Raw genomic sequence first — 20,985 nt, forward strand, 5'->3', positions numbered from 1 at the left:
GGAGGCTGGTGACTGATGATAATAACCTGAGTGAAGAATGATTAGGATTTGAGATAGCTCATTTTGAGTGGAGAAGAGATAAAACCTGTAGTAGCAGATTAGATGAGGAAGGAGGTGTTGAGGATCATAGCTGGAAGAAAATTTAGAGGGCATTTAGGCCAATGCTCTTATTTTACAGATAAGGAAACTGAAGTTCTGAGAGGCAAAGTGACTAGCCCAAGTTTACCCTGTAGTAGAGTAGATGCAAGAACTGAACACTGAGCTTCTGATTCTAAGCCACTACTTAGCCCCCTGTATTGTTCCCAATGATAAGTAACTGAAGGATGTGGGTACTTTTAATAGAAAAAAGGGAATTTAAGAAGTTGGTTTTAAGGCGAACACTGCAATTTCCACTATGGACATGTTGCAAGTGAGATATCTTCAGGGCAAGTGAGGCAGAAATGTTCAATCAGTAGTTGGGAATTCAGTGGGGTTCAGGAGACAGATGAGAGGTATTTAGACATGGAAATCATCTGTACGGGAAAGTTAATTTAACCTATGGAATCGGATGAGATTATTATTATGAGATAGTGGGAACAGAATAAGGTCTGGGATTATAAACCATTAAAGGAAACTGAAGATCATACATAAAGGAGAAAGAAAATAATTGTGCCCTGAAAATCTGAAGAGGAGGAGAGAGTATTCAGGTATGAAAATGAGGACATGATCTACTGAGAAGCATTTATTAAGTGCCTGCTATGTACTTATTAGAATTTTTTAAAAAGAGAGAAATTAAAGTCTATGCTTTCAAGGAATTCACATTCTATTGGTGAGACGATGTGTGTGTGTGTGTGTGTGTGTGTGTGTGTGTGTGTGTGTGTGTACATACACACATACTATATGTAAATATAAAACACACATGCAATTAAAAGTAATGGGAGAGAGGAAGATCAGCATCTGCTAGAATCAGGAAAGGCTTCATTTAAGGTTATTACTTGAGATGAGATTTGAAGGAAACAGATAATTTCAAGAGGCAGAGTGAGGAGGAAGTACATTCCAGGCTTGGATGACAGCATATGTGTAAAAGCAACAAAATGGATAATGGAATGTCCTATGTGGAAAACAGCAAGGTCAAGTAGGCTCAAAGAATGAGGTAATGAATAACATACAATAAGCTTGAAGAAAAAGGTAGGAGACAGAATGTGAATGGAAGTTATTAAGGCAACTAGCTAGGTGGTATAATAGCTTAGAGTCAGGAAGACTTGAATTTCAATCTAGTCTCAGTTACTTACTAGCTGTATGACTGAACAAGTTACTTTTTTCCTTGGGGAGAGGCATGGGATTTTACTGAGTGGGGAAATGAGTTGGCCTTTTAGAAAATTACTTTGGCAGTTCTATTAAGAATAGTTAGGAAAGAAGAAAGATTTGAGGCAATGAAAGCAATTAGAAGTTACTGCAATAGTCCAAGTAAGAGAAGATAAAGAGACTAAAAAAAGGTGATGATTGTGAACAGGAAGAAGGGTTTGGATGTGACATGTATTGTAGGGGTACTATTATCTTTCTCTACAACTGACTTCACCCTTTTTTTGGTACTTACTGTGATTGTCAATTCCTCCTCATTTTGTTTTTAGGTTACTCCCTCTACATTGGTTACACTCTCCTCTTCCCTATACTCTGACTCCTTGGTGAAAGTCCAATTCTTCACTATCCTCCTGCACACTCCAATCTCTTGCCCCTTATCCTTCTGCCAATCATGCCTTGCCAAAACCCAATCTTGGATTACTCTAACCATTTTTCTCCTTCACTCCTAGTCACATGAAGCTGAAAAGACCTGGAAGAAATAATTTGACTGAGCCTAATACAAATTTAAGTTAATGTTACCTACTCTCAAATGGGTCTTTTACTATAGCAAAGACATTCTCTTATATCTCTGAATCATTTGTTATCCTACTTACCACAAGAACTAATCCAAACTTCATCACCCCCCCAACCCCAAATTTCATATACAATCCCTCTTCCACCTTGGCTGAGGACTTCACTTTGTACTTCACTGATAAAATTAAGGCTATAAGCTTGTCCTCTTTTTATATGCTCAGAAATCTTCCACTATCTTCTAAGAAATACAAATGTTTTCCTCATGCTTAAAGAAACTCTTACTTGATCCTACGATCTCCACTATTATCTTCTTTTCTCTCCTTCTTAAACTCTTTGTGAAAGCCCTCAAAAAGAGCTTCGTCTCTTCTCATTCTCTTATAAATCCATTGCAGCAATCTGGCTTCTTACTGCATTGAAACTGCTCTCTCCTAAATTACCACTGCCAAATTTAATGGCCTTTACTCAACTCTCATTCTTCTCAACCCCTCTGCAATTGACCCATTGACTTCTGGCTCCAAGGCAGAAGAGTGGTAAGGGAGGCAATGGGTGTTACGTGACTTGCCAGGGTCACACAGCTGGGAAGTGTGTGAGGCCAGATTTGAACCTAGGACCTCCTGTCTCTAGGCTTGACTCTCAATCCACTGAGCTACCCAGCTGCCCCCAATTGACCCGAATCTTTGACAATATTTATCATCCTTTCTGCTTGGATATTCTCTCAACTGTGAATTTCATCAGTATTTTATTACTCATCCTTCCTGACTTCTCTAAATTATTTGATATTCCTGATCTCCAGTCCCATGTTACTACCTACCTATTTTTAAGTGAATAATCCACAGATACCTCAAACTCAAAAAACATAAAACTCTCTTTAAACCTGCCCCACTTGCAAACATTCCTATTGGTCTAAAGAGAACCCCTGTCCTTTCAAGTCACCCAGGTTCAAAGCCTTGTTGCCATTTTCAATTCCCTACCCTCGATTCATTGAACATATCAAAAAAAATTGTTAAATCTTCCTGATTCTAACAAGGCAGCTAATCAACAAATATTTCTACTAAAGTATAAATTATGTGGCTAAGTGTTAGGGATACAAAGAAAGGTTTTCAGTGAACTCTAATTTTAGAAAACATGTAAATTACATAAACACACCAATATGCCACTAATTAGAAGCAATCACAGAGGAAAGGGAGAGAGCAGAGATAGGACAGATTCTTTCCATAAGGTAGGATTTCAGCCAAGTCTCGAAGATGAGAAATGAGAGCATTTTGGGTAGGGGAACCAGCCAGTGAAAAGGCATGGAATCAAGAAATAACCATGCTGTTTGAGGAAAAACAGAGAGGTCAAGAAAAAGAGAAAGATACATTTTCTCAGTTCTTCTTTGGTACGATTTTGATCATTATAATTACACAGCATCAGTTTCTTTTTGTTTTTTCCTTTCCATTGTTGTCATTATATAATATTTTTTACTATGTTTTGCTTAACTGATTTTTTATCAGTTTACATAAGATTTCTCAGCTAATGTCCATAGCAAAGATATATTAAATTCATTAAGTTTATCTTTGCATATGCTTTTTACTATATTGTGTTACCTTTTAGCAAATTCTGCAAAAAACTTGATATACAAAAGAAAAACCCCAACAAACCAAATTAGAGAGTAATTATTGATCTAAAATTAAAGGATACATCACAGACTTCCCTTATATTTAAAAGCACTAGCATTCTATTTAAAGTAGAATTTGGCTTACACATAACTTTTGATAGCATAGCAAAAAGCATATGGACCAGGTGTCTAAGGACTTAGGTTTTATCCCAGATTTTTCACTTACAAGTCTTACAAACTTAGGGTATATGTCACTTAACTTTACTTGTCTGAATTTCAGTTTCCTCAGCTATAAAATGAGAATTATCCTGGCCTGTCTCATAGGTTTATTATAAGAAATGAATGAGATATATGTGAAAATAGCTTATACTGTAAGTCATTTATTATACAAATATGTATATAGAGTATATAGGGGAGCTGGTATTCCATGTGCTTCATGAGAGTGAGCTGAGGAACAAGTGAGATGGTTGGCTAGCCCTTGGGGAGCTAGGACATAGTATTTTAGGGAAGGACACCTTACCTTATTATAAGCAGGGGTGATACACAGGTTATTTTACTTCTTTTTTCAAAAGCATACTATCCTTTACACACAAAGGTCTATAAATGGATAGGTTTTGTCAGCCCAAACACACAAAAAAACTTGCTTCTGGGTGACTGACTCTATTCAGGTGACAAAAAGATATGACCACTAGGAAGGCTTCTGTGTGTTTGATAATAGTGATGTTAATATGAAAACAAGGAGAAATACATGACTGAGCACTGGCAAAAAAGACGTTAATTGAGGACAAAGTGGCAGCATGATATAATAAAAAGAACAATGGATTTGGAATCAGAAAACCTGAGTTTCATTACCTAGTTTTGCTACTGATAGTCTGTGAGATTTAGGTTAAGTGACTTGGCCAATTGTGGCCTCAGTTTGTTTATTTATAAATTGAGGAAGTGGACTCCATGATCTTTATAAGTAAATCCTAAGATCCTAGAATGCTAGGAAAGAATGATCCTTCATTAGAATAATAAACTAGCCTTTCCATGTGTGGCTTATAGAGACTTTCAAAGTGAAAAGACATTTAATGCTCAGATTGTAAGTGTCATTGACAAAGAACTATTGTAGAATTTTTGGCCTTTGTGCTATTCAAAGTGATTTGTCGCTGAATATAAAGCATGTGTTGTTTTCCTTCAAAAGGATATGCTAAGTAACAATAATTCTAAGTTGTCCTCAAGTTTTTATAAAAAAGATTTTTGGGAAAAATTGCAGTCCCCATTTGAAATAATGGAGTATGAGCATAGAAAGCTCTGATGAATAGTATTCTCTTTTAGATAGTTTAGTCTTTTTTCTTTTGCTTGTGATTTTCCTATCTCTATAAAATGTAATTCAATTTGCTATATCTAGTTAGCTATAAGTCATTTATGGTATGTATATCTACCTAGAACATTATGCAAAAGAAAAGGGTCACAGAGTAGAGAGAGCCAGAATTTAAGTCAGGGAGAACTAGATAAGGTTCACCTCTGACATATCCATTCAAGGTTCACCTCTGTCCATCCATCCAACTGAATGGTATAATCTGGAAAATATCTTCTTCAACAATTTAGTTTTTCTTATATGAATGGTCAGACACACTTTCCTGCCCGGTTATACATTTTGTAAAGGAAGTTGAGGCTTGATGCAATAAGCAAAATTTTATCTTCAAAAAAGGAGCATCCTATGGGACCTCATCATTAATTAGAAATTCTTTTTCAACTTTATGCATTGGAATTCTTCTATAAAAATGTGGAATTTTGAAGTGATTTTGATGTAGGAAGGGAGATATTTTGTTAGAAGAAAGTCTTTCAGGCAACATTTTGCTCCACTAAATCAAAAGTTTTTTTGTAATAAAAAACAAAAGCATAGAAGGATCCTATATTCGATAGCTCTTTTAGGCAATTATATGATTGTAAAGATATGACTGTGAAATATCATGTGCAAAAGGCTTTTTCTCTACTAACAAATTTATTAAAATGGTCTAACAGATGAACAGGCTAACATTTGTAGCCATTTTTTTGGTTCTTTCTTCTGTACTCATAAGGTCTAAGATTTTTTTTTTTTCCATCACATCTTTGGTATCTTCTGTTCAGATACTTTGTGAATCCATTCCTTAATGCACTATAGTTGTGGAACCTCCACCACAGATCTCATATACTTGGTCTAATCTGGCAGCTTTTCTCATCTTTGATCTCTTTTATATCATTTCTACTTTCTCTTTAAGAACACCTAACTCTTGATAGAAAGAGTCCAAAGGAGATGACTATTCTCCTTAAGGGTAAAAACAAAAACAAAAACTTTTATCACACAAATCCGTACAGATCTTTTCTACTTTTTTTTTTTAATCTTCCTTCCATTTTATCTTTAAATGTCCTTGTATGGCTTTGCTTAGCTAGGTCTCCTACCAAACTTTTTTTTTTCTTTTAAATCTTTACCTTCCGCCTTAGGATCAATGCTATGTATTTGTTCCAAGGCAGAAGAGCAATAAGGGCTAGGCAATAGGGGGTTAAGTGACTTGCCCAGGGTCACACAGCTAGGAAGTATCTCAGGCCAGATTTGAACCTAAGGCTTCCCATCTCTAGGGGCTCTCAATCCATTGAGCCACCCAGCTGGCCCCTATCTACCAAACTTTTTTGAAACTTGTTTTTGCCATGGAAATTATTTAATACCAACATCCTATCAGTGTTGCCATATGGCTTGGAGACATGAAATATATCTGAGGAACCTGAAAATGAATATTTCACAGAAAACAATGTAGTGGTAAGTGGGAGGATTTGAATATGCTACATTATCTAAAAAACTTTAAAGAAAAAGAAATATAATCAGGAAAATATGTGATGGAGTAGAAGATAGGATGGTCATATATTGAAGAATGACAGGATGGCAGATAGAGTGCTCCACTGCTATCCTTGCAATGTCCAGAGGAAGTGAGGAACGCCTCCAAAATGTTGGGGTAGAGCTCTCATAAATTTACATGAGGAATAAAGTCACATAAAGATGAGAAGGCACAAAGGATGCAATGTTAATCCCTGGAAGGAACCACCAAATTGACAAAATTACAGATCCATTTGAATATACCAATTTTTGACTACTTAGGCTTAAGTTTTTCACTTCCAGGAGATATACTTTTCAAATTTTTTTTCTTCCAACTTTGTATTAATTTTTATCTGTGTTCTAATAAGTTAGTAAGTCTGACTATACAGAAAATTAATTTGGAATGATTCCATTATTAACAAGTTTTTCCCATCTGTTAATATATAAGTGATTTCATTTTTAGGTGATGTTTTTTAGTTTTGCCATGTCCAGTACTTGATTCTCTTCTCAAAAAAGTATTTGCCAAGTAGAGATAGGAAGTTGAAGAGTCTGTTTTTGGCCTTTGTTTTTAAATTGATACACATTCTCCAAAATATTTCTCAATATTACCATTTTATGTATTGAAGTTACCTACTAATGAAATATACAGACTAAATGTGGAAAGTTATTATCAAAATTTTCACAAAATCACAACCTCTCCATTCTCTGTGACTGATATTGTTGTACAAAGTGTTTTTATTTGACAATGGCCTTTTGAAAAATACTTGTGAGCACCATAATATGTGACAGCCAGTCTTTCATGAAATGCTATTTCTGGTTGTGATAAGGTGCACAATAAAATCAATTCTGCTAACTCCTTTATTTGCCTAAGAAGATATTGCAGGTCATCTCTACAGCTACAAATTTTTTATTTTGGGGGGTGGTGGTGGAATACCTCCCCACTATTGTACCATATTTGGTACAATGCACACATAGGCAATCAAAAAAATGGTCAGTTGAATGAATAAAAAATTCATTTGTAGTTCTTTAGAACACAAATGATGGTGGGTAGAAATAGCCCAGAAGCATTAGTAGAGCAGACATAACCTAAACTCAGCCATTTTGCCATAAATAATCAAGTCAAAGTAGAACTGACTGTATTTTTCAATTATTTCATTTCTCAGCTATAATTCAAGCATATGAGAAATGACATTTAAAAAACACATACTAAAAGGAATAATATCAATTTTATATTTCTTTACATACCTTAAATTTTAAGGCAGGTGTTTGTGTTATAGTAGATGCCTTCAAACCTTGCAATCTTTCTTCTATTTCTTTCAATCTGTGAAATTACACATTAAGTACATTTTTAAAACTTCACAAATTTAATATAATACATTATATTTATAATTAATGAACAAAATCAGACTACAAATAATACTTTATTTTCTAAGAATTTTAAAAAAGAGATTTGGTCTTACTATTCTAAATAATTTTTTAACTTAAACAACCATTTTGAAAATCATATTTTATTAAAAGCTTCCAAATAAAAACCTTTGCCATTAAAAATGCTACACAGAAGCTAGAAATGTTGAGGATTTAGGGAATTAGACACGAGTGTTTCAGGCCCCCCCTGCCCCCCCGTAAAACAGGAAGTAAAGACCAAGGCAGAGAAAGTAGGATGACAAATGTATTTATTATAAATATAAGGAAATGAATATAATAATCTTTTAAAATAAACACCTAAAATTCAACTAAAACATGGAATGCTATAATCTTCAGGTCTAAGATTCATTGCCTTTACAATACCAATTTCAATTAAAGTTATCCTCTTATTGGTCATTCTTAAAAGAGAATAAAAACTACTATTAAAAGAGATAATATTGGGGCAGCTGGGTAGCTCAGTGGATTGAGAGCCAGGCCTAGAGACGGGAGGTCCTAGGTTCAAATCCGGCCTCAGACACTTCCCAGCTGTGTGACCCTGGGCAAGTCACTTGACCCCCATTGCCTACCCTTACCACTCTTCAACCTATCAGTCAATACGCAGAAGTGGGTTTAAAATACAAAAAAAAAAAAAAAAGAGATAATATTTTTAAAGCACTTAGCACAGTACCTGGCATATTGTAGGTGCTAAAGAAATTCTATTATTATTATTATTATTATTATTATTATTATTATTATTATTATTATTACTTTACCGCTGCTTAGTTAGATAGAGTTCATCCAGGAGATGTCGTTCTTCATAGCTCATCCACCGTTTATCAGATAGCTCACCTTCCTTCTGCATCAGCTGTTCATAAAGTCGAACAGGATTCCAGCCAGTCATTATGTCATAAGTAATTACACATCCTAAGGAATGTGAGACTATTGAGACTTTACCCCCCTTTTCTTCAAAGTCGGGATTCCGAGAACAGAAAAGTGAGTATAATCGATTCAGCTCTTGTTGAAGACCTTTAACTAGCTGTTTGAAATAAGAAAGCAATCCTATGTTAGTTTTAACACTGGTTTTAACTTTTCTTTTTAATTTCAAGTGTAATGAGAAAAAGATGAATAAACAACAAGAGCATAATGCAACCCAATTCCATAAGAGTAATGACAACTCTCTCTAAAATAAATTCAACTCTAAAGATAATTTAAAAAATTAAAAAGAAAAACACGATAATTAAATGATACCATGATTTATACTGTGGTATCAAAGCTGATATCCTTTAATACAAAAGAAAATAATAACTCAGATATCAGAATCAGACTTTGAAGTACTAAAGCTTTTAAAAATAACTTCAATTGTATTCCAATAATAATTCTACATTGCCTTTATTTATTGTCAGAAAACCTACCATATGCAACTCTATTTCCAATTTCAATTCAAATATTTACTAAATGTTCACTATGTACAAGGTGTTATGCTACATAATGGGAATACAAAGACAAAAATGAAATCATTCCTGCTCTCAAGAAACTTACATTCCATTTAAGAAACTTAAAATATATAACAAAGTTTTGTTTTTGAGGAGCCACCCAATGCCTATCACATTGGTGAATATGACAGTAAAGGAAAATGATAAATGTTGAAGGGGATGCGGCAAAATTGGGACACTAATGCATTTTTGGTGGAATTGTGAACTACTCCAACTTTTCTGGAGGGACTATAAAAGTGTGTATACCTTTTGATCCTTAATAACACTAATTGGTATGTATATATATACACATACACACACACACATATATACACACACACATACTGAAAAGATCATAAAAAAGGGGAAAGGACCTACTTGTTAAAAATATTCATAGCAGTTCTTTTTGTGGTGACAAAGAATTGAAAATTGAAAGGATGTCCATTAATTGGGGAACTGCTGAACAAACTGTGGTAAGTGATGGTGATGAAATGCTATTGTGCTATAAGAAATAATAAGCAGGATGATTTCAGAAAAAGCTGGAAATATCTACATGAACTGATGCAGAATGAAATAAGCAGAACCAGGAGAATACTGTACACACTGACAGCAATACTGTACAATGATCAACTGTAAAAGACCTACTCTTAGCAACACAATGATCCAGGGGTTATCCACTTCCAGAGAAAGAAGTGTTGGGAGTTCAGTAAAGATCAAAGCAAACTATTTTCCACATTAGTTTATATTTTCTTTTGGGTGTTTTGGTTTTATATGAGTGTTCTCTTGCAACAATATCCAACATGGAAGTATGTTTTAAATAACACTTGTATAATACAGATCAAATTGCTTACCATATCTCCAGGAGGGGGAAGGGAGATATTTTTATTACATGTAATTGGAAAAATATAATATCTCTGAAAATAAAAAAGCTATTTAAAAAAGTGAAACAAAATAGTGTTAAAAGAAATAAAGTAAACTGAATTGAGTTACTTGATGAATTGGTGGAAAAAAAATTAGCCTTATTAATTCAAAAGTCTACCAAACTATTAGGTTTGGGAGTACGATAATGTGAAAAAAATTGCTTATTATTTCTGAGAAGTAGAAAAATTTTTAAACAGAAAGACTAACATTCTTAGACATATTATTCCTTTCAAAAGTCACTTTCAGATTTGTGATTTGATGGTGTAGGTCAGTGATGGCGAACCTACGGCATGGGTGCTATGGTGAAAATTTATCATACCAATACAGTCTCCAAGCTATTATTAGGTTTATTGAGAGATAGCCAGTCTTACAATAAAATCGTACTCTAGTCAATGCCAAGACCAAAGACCCCAAGTCTTAGGAGATAGCCTTTTTTATGCCAAGAAATCTGATGACATACATTCGAAGATTCTGTCCTTACCATAGGAAAACTGAATTTCCATGACTGGATCATAGATGAAGAGGTGGAAAGGAACTTCAAATCATCTAGTCTGGCTCCCTCATTTTACAGATTAAGAAATTTAGACTGAGGGAGGTTTAAAAAAAAAAAAAGATGTACCTAAAGTTACACAAGCCATGGGTATCAGGTAGGATCTGAACCCTCGTTCTCTGACTCCAGAGATGTTACACTTCAGTATACCACAATGCTTCAAGTAAAAAGAGTGTTCTATAAAAAGAGCAGGTAATCATTGAAGGCAAGGGATTACATAATGTAAATATATAGAATGGATCAAATTACAAGAGACAGGAGAGGTAAAATAAAGTAGTGAGGCTTACCCCTTGGTTATTTTATCCTTTCTACTTTCTAAAACTACTTTACTTTAAATTTGCCTTAAAAAGGGTTTATTTTGTTGATCCATAAAGGAAAAATAAAAAGGCTTCTTTAATATCTTAAACACTGCCTAATTGGGCTCAATTAAGTTTCAAAATAGCCCTAAATTCTCTGTATCATAACACAACTTATTACCATTCAATGATACTTTGCCCCTTTATTTTATTCAAATTCTATTTCTCTTTGTTATTTCATCAATTCTCCAGGTAAAATTTATGACATAAAATTTTGTCTATTTTTACTTTAAGCCTTAATCTGACTTATCTATTGCTACCTATCTGTCTTTCATACTTATCTTTCTAAACTTATTTCATGTAAATGAAAAAGCACCTAACTATTATAGCTCAGTTTTTCTGTTTGTGTTCCCTAGACTTGGCATTCTATGACTATCTCTGAACTGTTGCACATATTCTCCATGATTGTAATTCTTTCTCCCTCCTTCCCCCTCCCTGTTTCTGTTTATACTAATCACAACAGAATATAAACTTAAGACAGGAGCTATATTTTTGTCTTTGTAATATCAGTACTTAACACATAATAGGCATTTGATTTGCTGAATTGCATTGATTTTTATTATCTCCTTTAAAGAGAGAATTATGATAAAGAGCTCTGGCCTTATTCTTAATTTTAAGATCCAGTAATGGTATTATAGGATTAAACTTGGAATTTTTCAGGTTGCTTTTCAAATAAAGAGAAACCAAAAGGACTAGATAATAGCAAAAGTCCTGGCAGTATTTCTTTAATAAGGAGTCTATATTTTAAGTAGAAAGAGTATTAACTTAGACAAAATAATGCATGTTAATGGATTTTTCATTAGTTCTGTACTCCCTTTTCAAACTGTTCTGGAAAAAATGGAGGTGAAATCTGAATATTTTTATTCATCTATTTTAATATTTCATAAATTTCATAAAGTCAGATTTACAAACTGTAATACAATTAAATATTGACATAGTCAACCAAATATGGATAGTTCTAAAGGAAAAAAATCCATATTAGAAAGTCTGAATGCAATGGTATTTCAATATAGAATGAAAAAGGAAGAAAACACCACTTACAGTTTTGAGGAGTGAGTACTTTTCTCTTCCTTGAATGCTACATATTTGAAAGATACAAGTAGTCTTTATGTCTCATTAGAATAATCTATATACCCAGTGAATTTTACTTATTTACTCTGCATTCATTCCTTCACACCCCACCCTTTTTCTTGACTTCTTCAGAATAGGAAATTCACAAATAGAATTACTTTTTTAATACAGATCAGCAGCTTCTAACACTGTCTTAAAGATTTACTTGGGTACTGTAAATGACTGTCTCAGGATCACACATATTTCTGAATCTGAGGCCAGCTAATGAATAATGTTACTTCTCTCTTGTATTTTACATAAATGAAAATTTTAGGTTCTTGTCTTTCTACTAACATTTACATTGTAATAAACTTTCTGGGCAGGAAAAAAATTTAGTTTCTGACTTATGGGTATATTCCAAAAGACTTTAACACCACCTCTTTTTTTTTATGAAATAATACAACAACAAAAACTCTTATCAATTATCATTGATTTTTTTTGATCACTGAGTAACACATTTTTCTTCTCCCTCAAAAAACTCTTATGAACTTTGAGATAATCTCTTGTAGTCACCAAAATGGTAAAAATAATTAGAAATAACAAATTTCAATACCGGTAGGATTCTAGTACAAATGTATAAACTCATTCACTGCTAGTGAAACTACAAATGCATTGAATCTTTCTGAAGAATGACGTAGTGATACATAGTCATCAATTAACCAACAAGTAGTGAACACCTTTAGTATATATCAAGTACTAGAGACACAAATCAAATGAAATAATCTTTGCAAGGCAAAGAGATTACAATTCTAATGGGGACAGAATAAATATCAGTAAATACAAAGTAATTAAATACAGAGTAGTATGAGAAGAGAAGATGCTGGTATTTGAGGGAATCAGGAAAAGCTGCATATAAAAAGTAGTAACTGAGCTGAACCTTCAAGGAAAAGAATTCTTTGACAGGGGGTGATTAGTAAGGCCATTTAAGGAATGGAGATGACTTATCATCTACTGAGAAACAACAAGGCCATTTTGGCTGGATGATAAAATGTGAGAAGGGAGAGTAATGTGATTCTAGTAATTAAAGTGGAAAGATAGATTTGAGGCCAGATTGCAAAGTACTTTAAAAGCAAACAAAGGAGTTTATATTTGATCCTAGAGGTAACAGGAGGCTACAGGATTTGAATTTACAGAGGAAGAGGAAGTAACAATCATATCTATACTTAAGAAAACTACCTGGGAAGAATATGGAGAATTAACTGGGTTGGGGAGAGACTAGAGCAATTAGTAAGCTGTTGTAATAATCTAAGTGAGCAGTAATGAAGATTTGAATTAAGATGTCAGCTGTGAAAGAGAAAAGGTAGAATGCAAAATATGTTATAGAGGCTGAAATGGCAAAATGTGCCAAGTGAGGAATGTGCTAGAGTGAGGGAGAGTAAGAAGCCAGAGATAATGCCAAAGTTACAAATGTGGGAGACTGGAAGAGTAGTGTTGCCTTTAATGAAAGTGAGGAAGAAAGGGGAAGATCATGTGTTTTGTTTTTGGATATGTTGAGATGTTTTCAGGTCAAGGAGACTAAAAAGTTCAAATGGCAACTGATGGTGTAGAATTAAGCTCAAGGGATAAGGTTAGATATACAATAACTGAATTAAATGCAGAGAAAATTGTTAAACACTGGTGAGGTTACCAAAAGAGGATGAAGGGGGGGAAAGAAAAAGGCCTAGGAAGGAATCTTTGAGAACAACCACAGACAGGAAGCATGTTATGGATCATGAAGCAGCAAAGGAGACTGAAAAGGACTGATTTATAAGGGCAGGTCAATTAGGAGAGAGTCAAGTCACAAAATTGCAGAGTGGAGAATTAAGGTAGTTAAAGGTGTCAAATGAAGCAGATAGGAAAAGAAAGAAGAACATAGGAAAAAATGTTAAAACATTCCTATAGTAGCATTATATGTTATTTGCAAAAAACATCTCACCCACAGGGGAATGATTAACCAGTGTAACACATTAAAATAATGGAAAACTGGAATACAAATATGATTACCATCTATGAAGAATATTATACAAAGAAATCTGGAAAATGTTAGCAGCAGTGAACTAAAGATATGAAAGAAAGAGAATGATAAGAATAAAAAAGTAGAGTTTGGGGGTATACACAGAATTAGTAGGTATGATATGAATGATTATCCAGCAAAAGGGATTGACAAGTGGTCAGACAGGAGGAAAACCATATGGTAACATCACAGAAACTTAGAAAGAAGATATTATCGAGGAAAAGAGGATGTTAAATTATAGATTATATATACATATATGCATATTAGAGATTATATATATAGAGATTATAATCATCAGATTTGGCAATTAAGACATTCCTGGCAACTCTGAAAAGAGAAGTTTCATTAAATGATTTTGGAATCCAGATTGCAAAGGTTTTATTTCAAAGGGAGTAAGAGGATGTGAGGCCCCTACTATAGATGGCTTTTCCAGAGTTCAGCTGATAAAGGGAGTAGAGATATAGCATGATAGTTAACTTAGTGACAGTTTTTTAAGGATGAGGAAGACACATCTAAAATGTGTTTGCGGAAGTGGCAGTTGGGGGAAAATTGTAGAATAGAAAACAGTGAGGGTAATCTACTGGTGAAGGCTGAAGGATAATAGGATATTACTTATGGGATCCAGATGGGTCACTGAATAAGCTAGTTAGCTAAGTGTCCCATGTAACTATAATCATGGGTTTAGTAAAAAATAATGAACATTTAATTTAAGCTAGCAACTTTTTTTAAAAGCAGTAATTAATTTCACTAATTGCTCTCTTATTCATCAGTCAAATAAATCCCTAATTTATTCTAGGCTAAATTTTGTGCATTTTTCCCACAGAAACACAATGTGACTCAAGTTTAGTAGCAAAACTACAATAGAACCTAATATGTGTAAAAACATTTCTAAGAACATATATTCAAAGTTCTGTTACAAGTTGCCAACAGCACATCTCCCCAGATGGGAGACTGTTCCTTTTACCTGCTAGGACTCCCCCAGATTGTGATGGCTCTGATAACTTGGACTAGGTCTCCCAACAGGGTATAAAGTCAGTCTGTCAATAAGCATTTATTAAATATCTACTATGTACTAATTTTGGGGATACATGAAAGGCAAAAGGCAATCTCAGCTCTTGAGGAGCTCACATGCTAACTCCCAACCTCCACTGAGCTGCCAAAGTGATCTTCAAAAGAAGACCTGACCATTTCAGTCCCCTACTCAAACTCTGGCAACTGTCTATTGCCTGTAGGATCCCTCATGCCTGGAATGCTTTTTTTCTCTTCCTGGCTTTCTTCAAGGCCTAGCTAAAATTCCATCTTCTATGGGAAGACTTTTTAAATCTCCCTTAATTCTAGTGCATTTCCTCCTTTAATTATTTTGGTTGCTTATCTCCCCCATTACATTGTGAACTCCTTGAGAGCAGGGACTATCTTTTGTCTCATTTTGTAAGCCCAGAGCTTAGCATAGTGCCTGGTACATAGTTGGTGTTTAATAAATGTTTACTGATTACTTGCAAGTGAGTGTGGTTGTGAAAGACTGCTGGAGTTTGAGCCAGGAGATGTAGGTTCAGATCCTGGTTCTGATGCTTAGAGTATGACCAAGTTACTATACTAAAGCTAACAGGAATTGTAATGCTTATATACTACTTACTTCGGAGACTGTTGTGATATAAATACCCTGCATATTTGAAAGTACTAGATGAGTTATTATTACAGAGAGGAAACATTTCTAGAAATCTGCAGCCATTTGTAAAGGAGGGGGAGGATTAGTCTTTCCTCTTATTTCACTTCCCTAAAAATATATAATTTTAAAAGTCACATTCTATAAAATATAGAATTTAAGAATTAAAGCATCTGAGAGATCATCTATTTCCACCCATAGCTAAATGACAGTTGTTTCTATTACATACATAAAGTGGTCATCTACCGAGTCTTCCAGGAAGGGGGGACCTCCCAAAATAGTCTATTCCACTTCTGGATAGGTATAGGTTAGGAAGTTTTTCCTTATGTCAAACCAGAATGTAAGCTGGTTCCACCTATTAATCCTTATTCTGGCCTCTGGGATCAAACAGAATAACTAGTCCATTTTTCAGGATTTCCATCCCATCTTCTCCAACAAATCATAATCATTCACTTTTTGTCTTTAGTCTTTCTTTACTTTCTTTACTAGCTGCTTCCTTAGCACCTGTAAACATGCGCATATCTCCTGTATCCTCAAAAAGCAAAGAAAAAAAGCCTCTCATTTGATCCATTACTTATCGTTTTGTCTCTCTCCTCTCTTTTGTGCATAAAGTGAAAAGGATCATCTATAATCAATGCCTCTATTTTCTCTCTAACTCATCTTAACTGCAGGTATGGCTTCTGAAATAATTTACATGGAACTGTTTTCTTGTAAGTTACCAAAGCATTCTAAATCTCCAAATCTAATGGACTATTTTCAATCCTTATCTTTCTTGACATCCCTGTAGCCTTTGACACTACTGATAATCCTCTTATTTTCTCTCTGGGTTCTTATCCTGGTTCTCCTCATATCTATCTGGTTACTCTTCAATTTCCTTTGCTTCATCAAGATCATGGACACTAACCATGGGTGTCTCTCAAGATTCTGTCATAGGTATTTTTCTCCTTTCCTCTTATCTTAATTCATTTGGTGATCTCATGACTTAGCAGGGCTTCAGTTATTAGCTCTATGCAACTGAATCTCAGATCTCTATTTGTCCTGTTTCTCTAACTGGCCTGCGGGTTTCCTACAGTCTCAAGAGATGCCTATTCAATTTCTTTAATTGGATGACCAACAGACATCTTAAATTCAACACATCAAAACCTTTCCCTATTCTAAATTATTTGCCAAGGATATCACTATCATTAGTATTAGGCTTGAAACTGAGGTATCACCTTTGACTCTTCACTCAACACCCCAAATTTAATCCATTACCAAAATCCATTAATTCTATTAATTTTTTCTTTGTAACATTGGGCATATATGCAACATCAAAATCCTTTCTCTATGCAAAAAGCTTGTTAGGTAGTCTCCCTGCCTCAAATCTCTCACTCTACTCCACACTCCACTTTGCTCAGAAAATCAAAGTGAACTTCCTAAATTTATAATGTCTCCTCTAGGATCACATGTATAATGCTCTGTTCAGCTTTTAAAGCCCTTCTATAACCTGGCCCCCTCCTATCTTTCCAAGCTTCTTACAACTTACTTCCCTCCACATACTTTGTAATCCAGTGATGTTGGTCTCTCTGCTACTCCTCAAACATAAAGCTATTATCTCCTGACTTCAAGAATGTTCACTAGCTGTCCCTCAGGCCTTAAACTCTCTTTTCTCATCTCTACATCTACAATCTACAATCCTTCCTTCAGGATTCAGTTAAAATTCCAACTTTAGTAAAAGGCCTTTCCCAGAGCTTTTAATGTTAATCCTTTGAGATATTTCCAATTTATTACTTACACACACACACCCCTTGTTTATAGACAGAGGGAGCTAGGTGGCACAGTGGATAGAGCTCTGGGCCTGTAGAAGATTCCAAGTTCAAATCTGGCTTTGGATACATGAACTTGGGCAAATCGCTTAATCTCTGTCTCAAGTTTCCCTAACTGTAAAATGGGGATAATAACAGCATCTACCTCCTGGATTTGTTGTGAAGATCATATGACATATCTATAAAGCACTCAGCACAATGCCTGGCATATAGGAAATGCAATATAAAAATGCTTATTCTATCCATTCCCTCCCCCATTAGAGTGAAAGCAAATGCTGGTTTTTACTTTTCTTTGTATTCACAGTGCCTAACAAATAGCAAATGCTCTATAAATACCTTCTGACTTGACTTGAGAAGTAATCCCTTCATTTGATTAAAGACATGTTCTTTCTTTTCAAAACTAAATAATCTAAGTTCCTTCTACTAATACTTATATTTCATGAATATCAACCATGCTCTTCATGAGCAATGAAGCTGCAATCCTTTGGATATTCATCAGGTTTTTCAACTTCACTAATGAAATTTCATCAGGGTAGGAATTCTTAACAGATAGAAAAATGTCTGAGACATTTACTAAGTTCTAGGACAGAGATGGGCAACCTTTTGAGCTTGGTGAGTCAAAACTTGCCAAAAAACCAAGCATAACTCAGGTGGTGGGTCACTTCAAGAAAAAACCCATCATTTTGTGATATTTATAGTTTAAATAACAAAAAATGTATAATTGTAATATATAACTGTATTTAATAAACCAAAAACTAATTATTTAACTTAACCTGCTTAGTGACAGTTGTTTTGGCCTACAGACCTCCAGCACAGAGCGTCTACAGCAAACGTTTCATCCTTGGCATGCGATCCCATACTTCTCTGCATGCGGCTGCATGTCATTGAAAATGGCTACGTGTGTCAGTGCTGACATACGTGTCATAGGTTTGCCATCAGGGTCCTAGAACTGAACTGTGACTAAGAGGTTACACAACTTCCTCAGGGTCACATATCTAGATTTCAGAAGTGAAGCTTGTGTCCTCTAAATGTAACGCTCTAGCTATATCACATTGAATCTCAAATTGATACTAAAACAGTAATTACTACTACTTTGAGTCTGATCTCTTAACCTATATCCGAATCCACTGAAATATATTGTTGTCCAGCCCACATCTCTTTATATTTTCCATAAAAAGTTATGAGAAATTGAAATTCTTCACTAAACTCTAGGGAAAATGTAGTAGCAGAATTCCTCTGATTTGTGCATTCTTTTAAACCGTTACCTTCCATCTTAGAATCAATATTATATAATGGTTCTAAGACAGAAGAACGGTAAGGGCTAGACAATGAGGGGCAAGTGACTTGTTCAAAGTAATACAGCTAGGAAGTGTCTGAGGCCAAATTTGAACCTAGGACCTTCCTTCTCCAGGAATGGAGTCTATCCTGGCTGTCTATCCATTAACCACCTAGCTGCTCCTGAGGAGAAGATATGTTAGTGAAATGATGATGGTCCTTTTTGATTAGTTTTTCCTTTTAAAAAAAGTTCACTAAACATTTTTTTATTAAAATGCTTTAGGAAATCCCCAGAAATTAAAGTAGAGCTCAGTAGCTTATATTAAAAAAATTTAATTTTCCTGATTACATGTAATAATTTTCTATCTAAATTTTCTGAAGTTATAAGATCCAAACTGTCTCCCCCTTCCTTTTCTTTCCTCCCCCCCCCCACCAGGAGATAGCAAGCAATTTTATCTGGTTATACATGCATTATCATGCAAAACATATTTCCATGTTGTTCACTGTCATATAAAACCAAAACTACAAAATAACAACATTAAAAATATATTAAAAAAATAAAAGTGAAAAATAGTATGCTTTGATCTGCATTCTGACTCCAACAGTTCTTTCTCTGGAGGTGTAAATATTCTTTATCATAAAATTTTCAGAATTGTCCTGGATCACTATATTGCTGAATAGCTAAGTCTTTTGCAGTTGATCATTGTACAGTACTGCTTTTAATGTATACAATGGTCTCCTGGGTTCTACTTATTTCACTCTCCATCAGTTCATATAAGTCTTTCCAGCTTTTTCTGAAATCATCCTGCTCATTGTTTTTTACAGCACAATAGTATTCCATTACCATCATATACCACAATTTATTCAGCCATTACCTAATTGATGGACACTCTCAATTTCCAATTCTTTGCCACCAAAGAGCTGAGTAGCTTACATTTTACAAACTATTGCCCTTTGAAAATTGCAATAACAATTTCTTTATGAATAAAATCAGAAAAAATAGCAACAATAAAGGAAATGATTAGATATTTCATTTTATAGACTTAGAACTAGGATTCTTCATTTCACAGATCAGGAAAATAGGCCAGAAAACCTAGGTGACTTGCATATAGTTATTTGTCAATGACTATAGATATTATAAAAATCTTCTATTACAAGGTTTTAGAAATACTTTTGGACAAATAAAAGATTAAGTAGCAACTTATTACCATTTTATCATAAACAATCCGTTAATCTAAAAATACACATTATTTTATTTTTTCCCTTTGAAAAAGGATAAAATTTATCTGTCCCACAAAAATCCTCAGGCAAAAAAATTTTTAAAAATTTCTTTATGTCTCCAAAGGGTTAACAGGATGTGTATCATGTTTTTTTATCATTTATGAAGTGCTTAAAAACAGGGCCCATGTCTCACCTTTATTTATGAAAGCTACAGTGTTTAACATGTGCCTTATAGGTAGCAAAGAAATCAAACCAGAAAATATTTGGCATTCCCTGAGTTAAATACATGATTTTACTTGAATTCCTAACCGCATTAAATAAAACAATTAAAAAAAACCTATGGAGTTCACTGAAACTAGCAACCTACTATTACTTACACATAGCTTGACTGACAATAGTGAATTTTATCTTTTTAGTTTTTCTGTTTAGTTGTCATGAAGTGTCAGAGAAGGGGGGAAAATACCCCCAAACAAACAAAAAGCATTTCATAAAACAAAACAACTGTGAACTTTAAGATCATAAGATTTAATGTTTGTCTAATACAATCCTTATATTTTATAAATTACGGAAATGAATCCCAACAGGATTAAATCACTTTCTAAAGCTAGTAAATAGCACTAGAAAGCAACATTTTTAATGTTTCTTTTTCCTCTCTGAATAAATACGTTTGGCTCAGTTATTCAGGGGAAATATAAGCAGGACTACAGTTTAAAAATTCTAGGCACAAAGATGGAGGCCAGACTTCAAAAATTACATTTTTTTTAAACCCTTAACTTCTGTGTATTGGTTCCTAGGTGGAATAGTAGTAAGGGTGGGCAATGGGGGTCAAGTGACTTGCTCAGGGTCACACAGCTGGGAAGTGGCCAGATTTGAACCTAGGACCTCCAGCCTCTAGGCCTGACTCTCAATCCACTGAGTTACCCAGCTGCCC

General features: G+C 34.4%; 1 protein-coding gene across 1 annotated transcript in view; it reads right to left on the reverse strand.

The window, feature by feature from the left end:
- DDHD1 (DDHD domain containing 1) overlaps positions 1-20,985 on the reverse strand; it is a 71,367-nt gene that overhangs the window by 32,769 nt on the left and 17,613 nt on the right. Inside the window, 2 exon segments of the mRNA XM_044664752.1 lie at positions 7,530-7,605; positions 8,462-8,724. Coding sequence (XP_044520687.1) covers positions 7,530-7,605; positions 8,462-8,724 — 339 coding nt within the window.

The sequence above is a fragment of the Gracilinanus agilis genome, chromosome 2, assembly GCF_016433145.1.
Source record: "Gracilinanus agilis isolate LMUSP501 chromosome 2, AgileGrace, whole genome shotgun sequence".
In the NCBI taxonomy this organism is placed as follows: Eukaryota; Metazoa; Chordata; class Mammalia; order Didelphimorphia; family Didelphidae; genus Gracilinanus; species Gracilinanus agilis.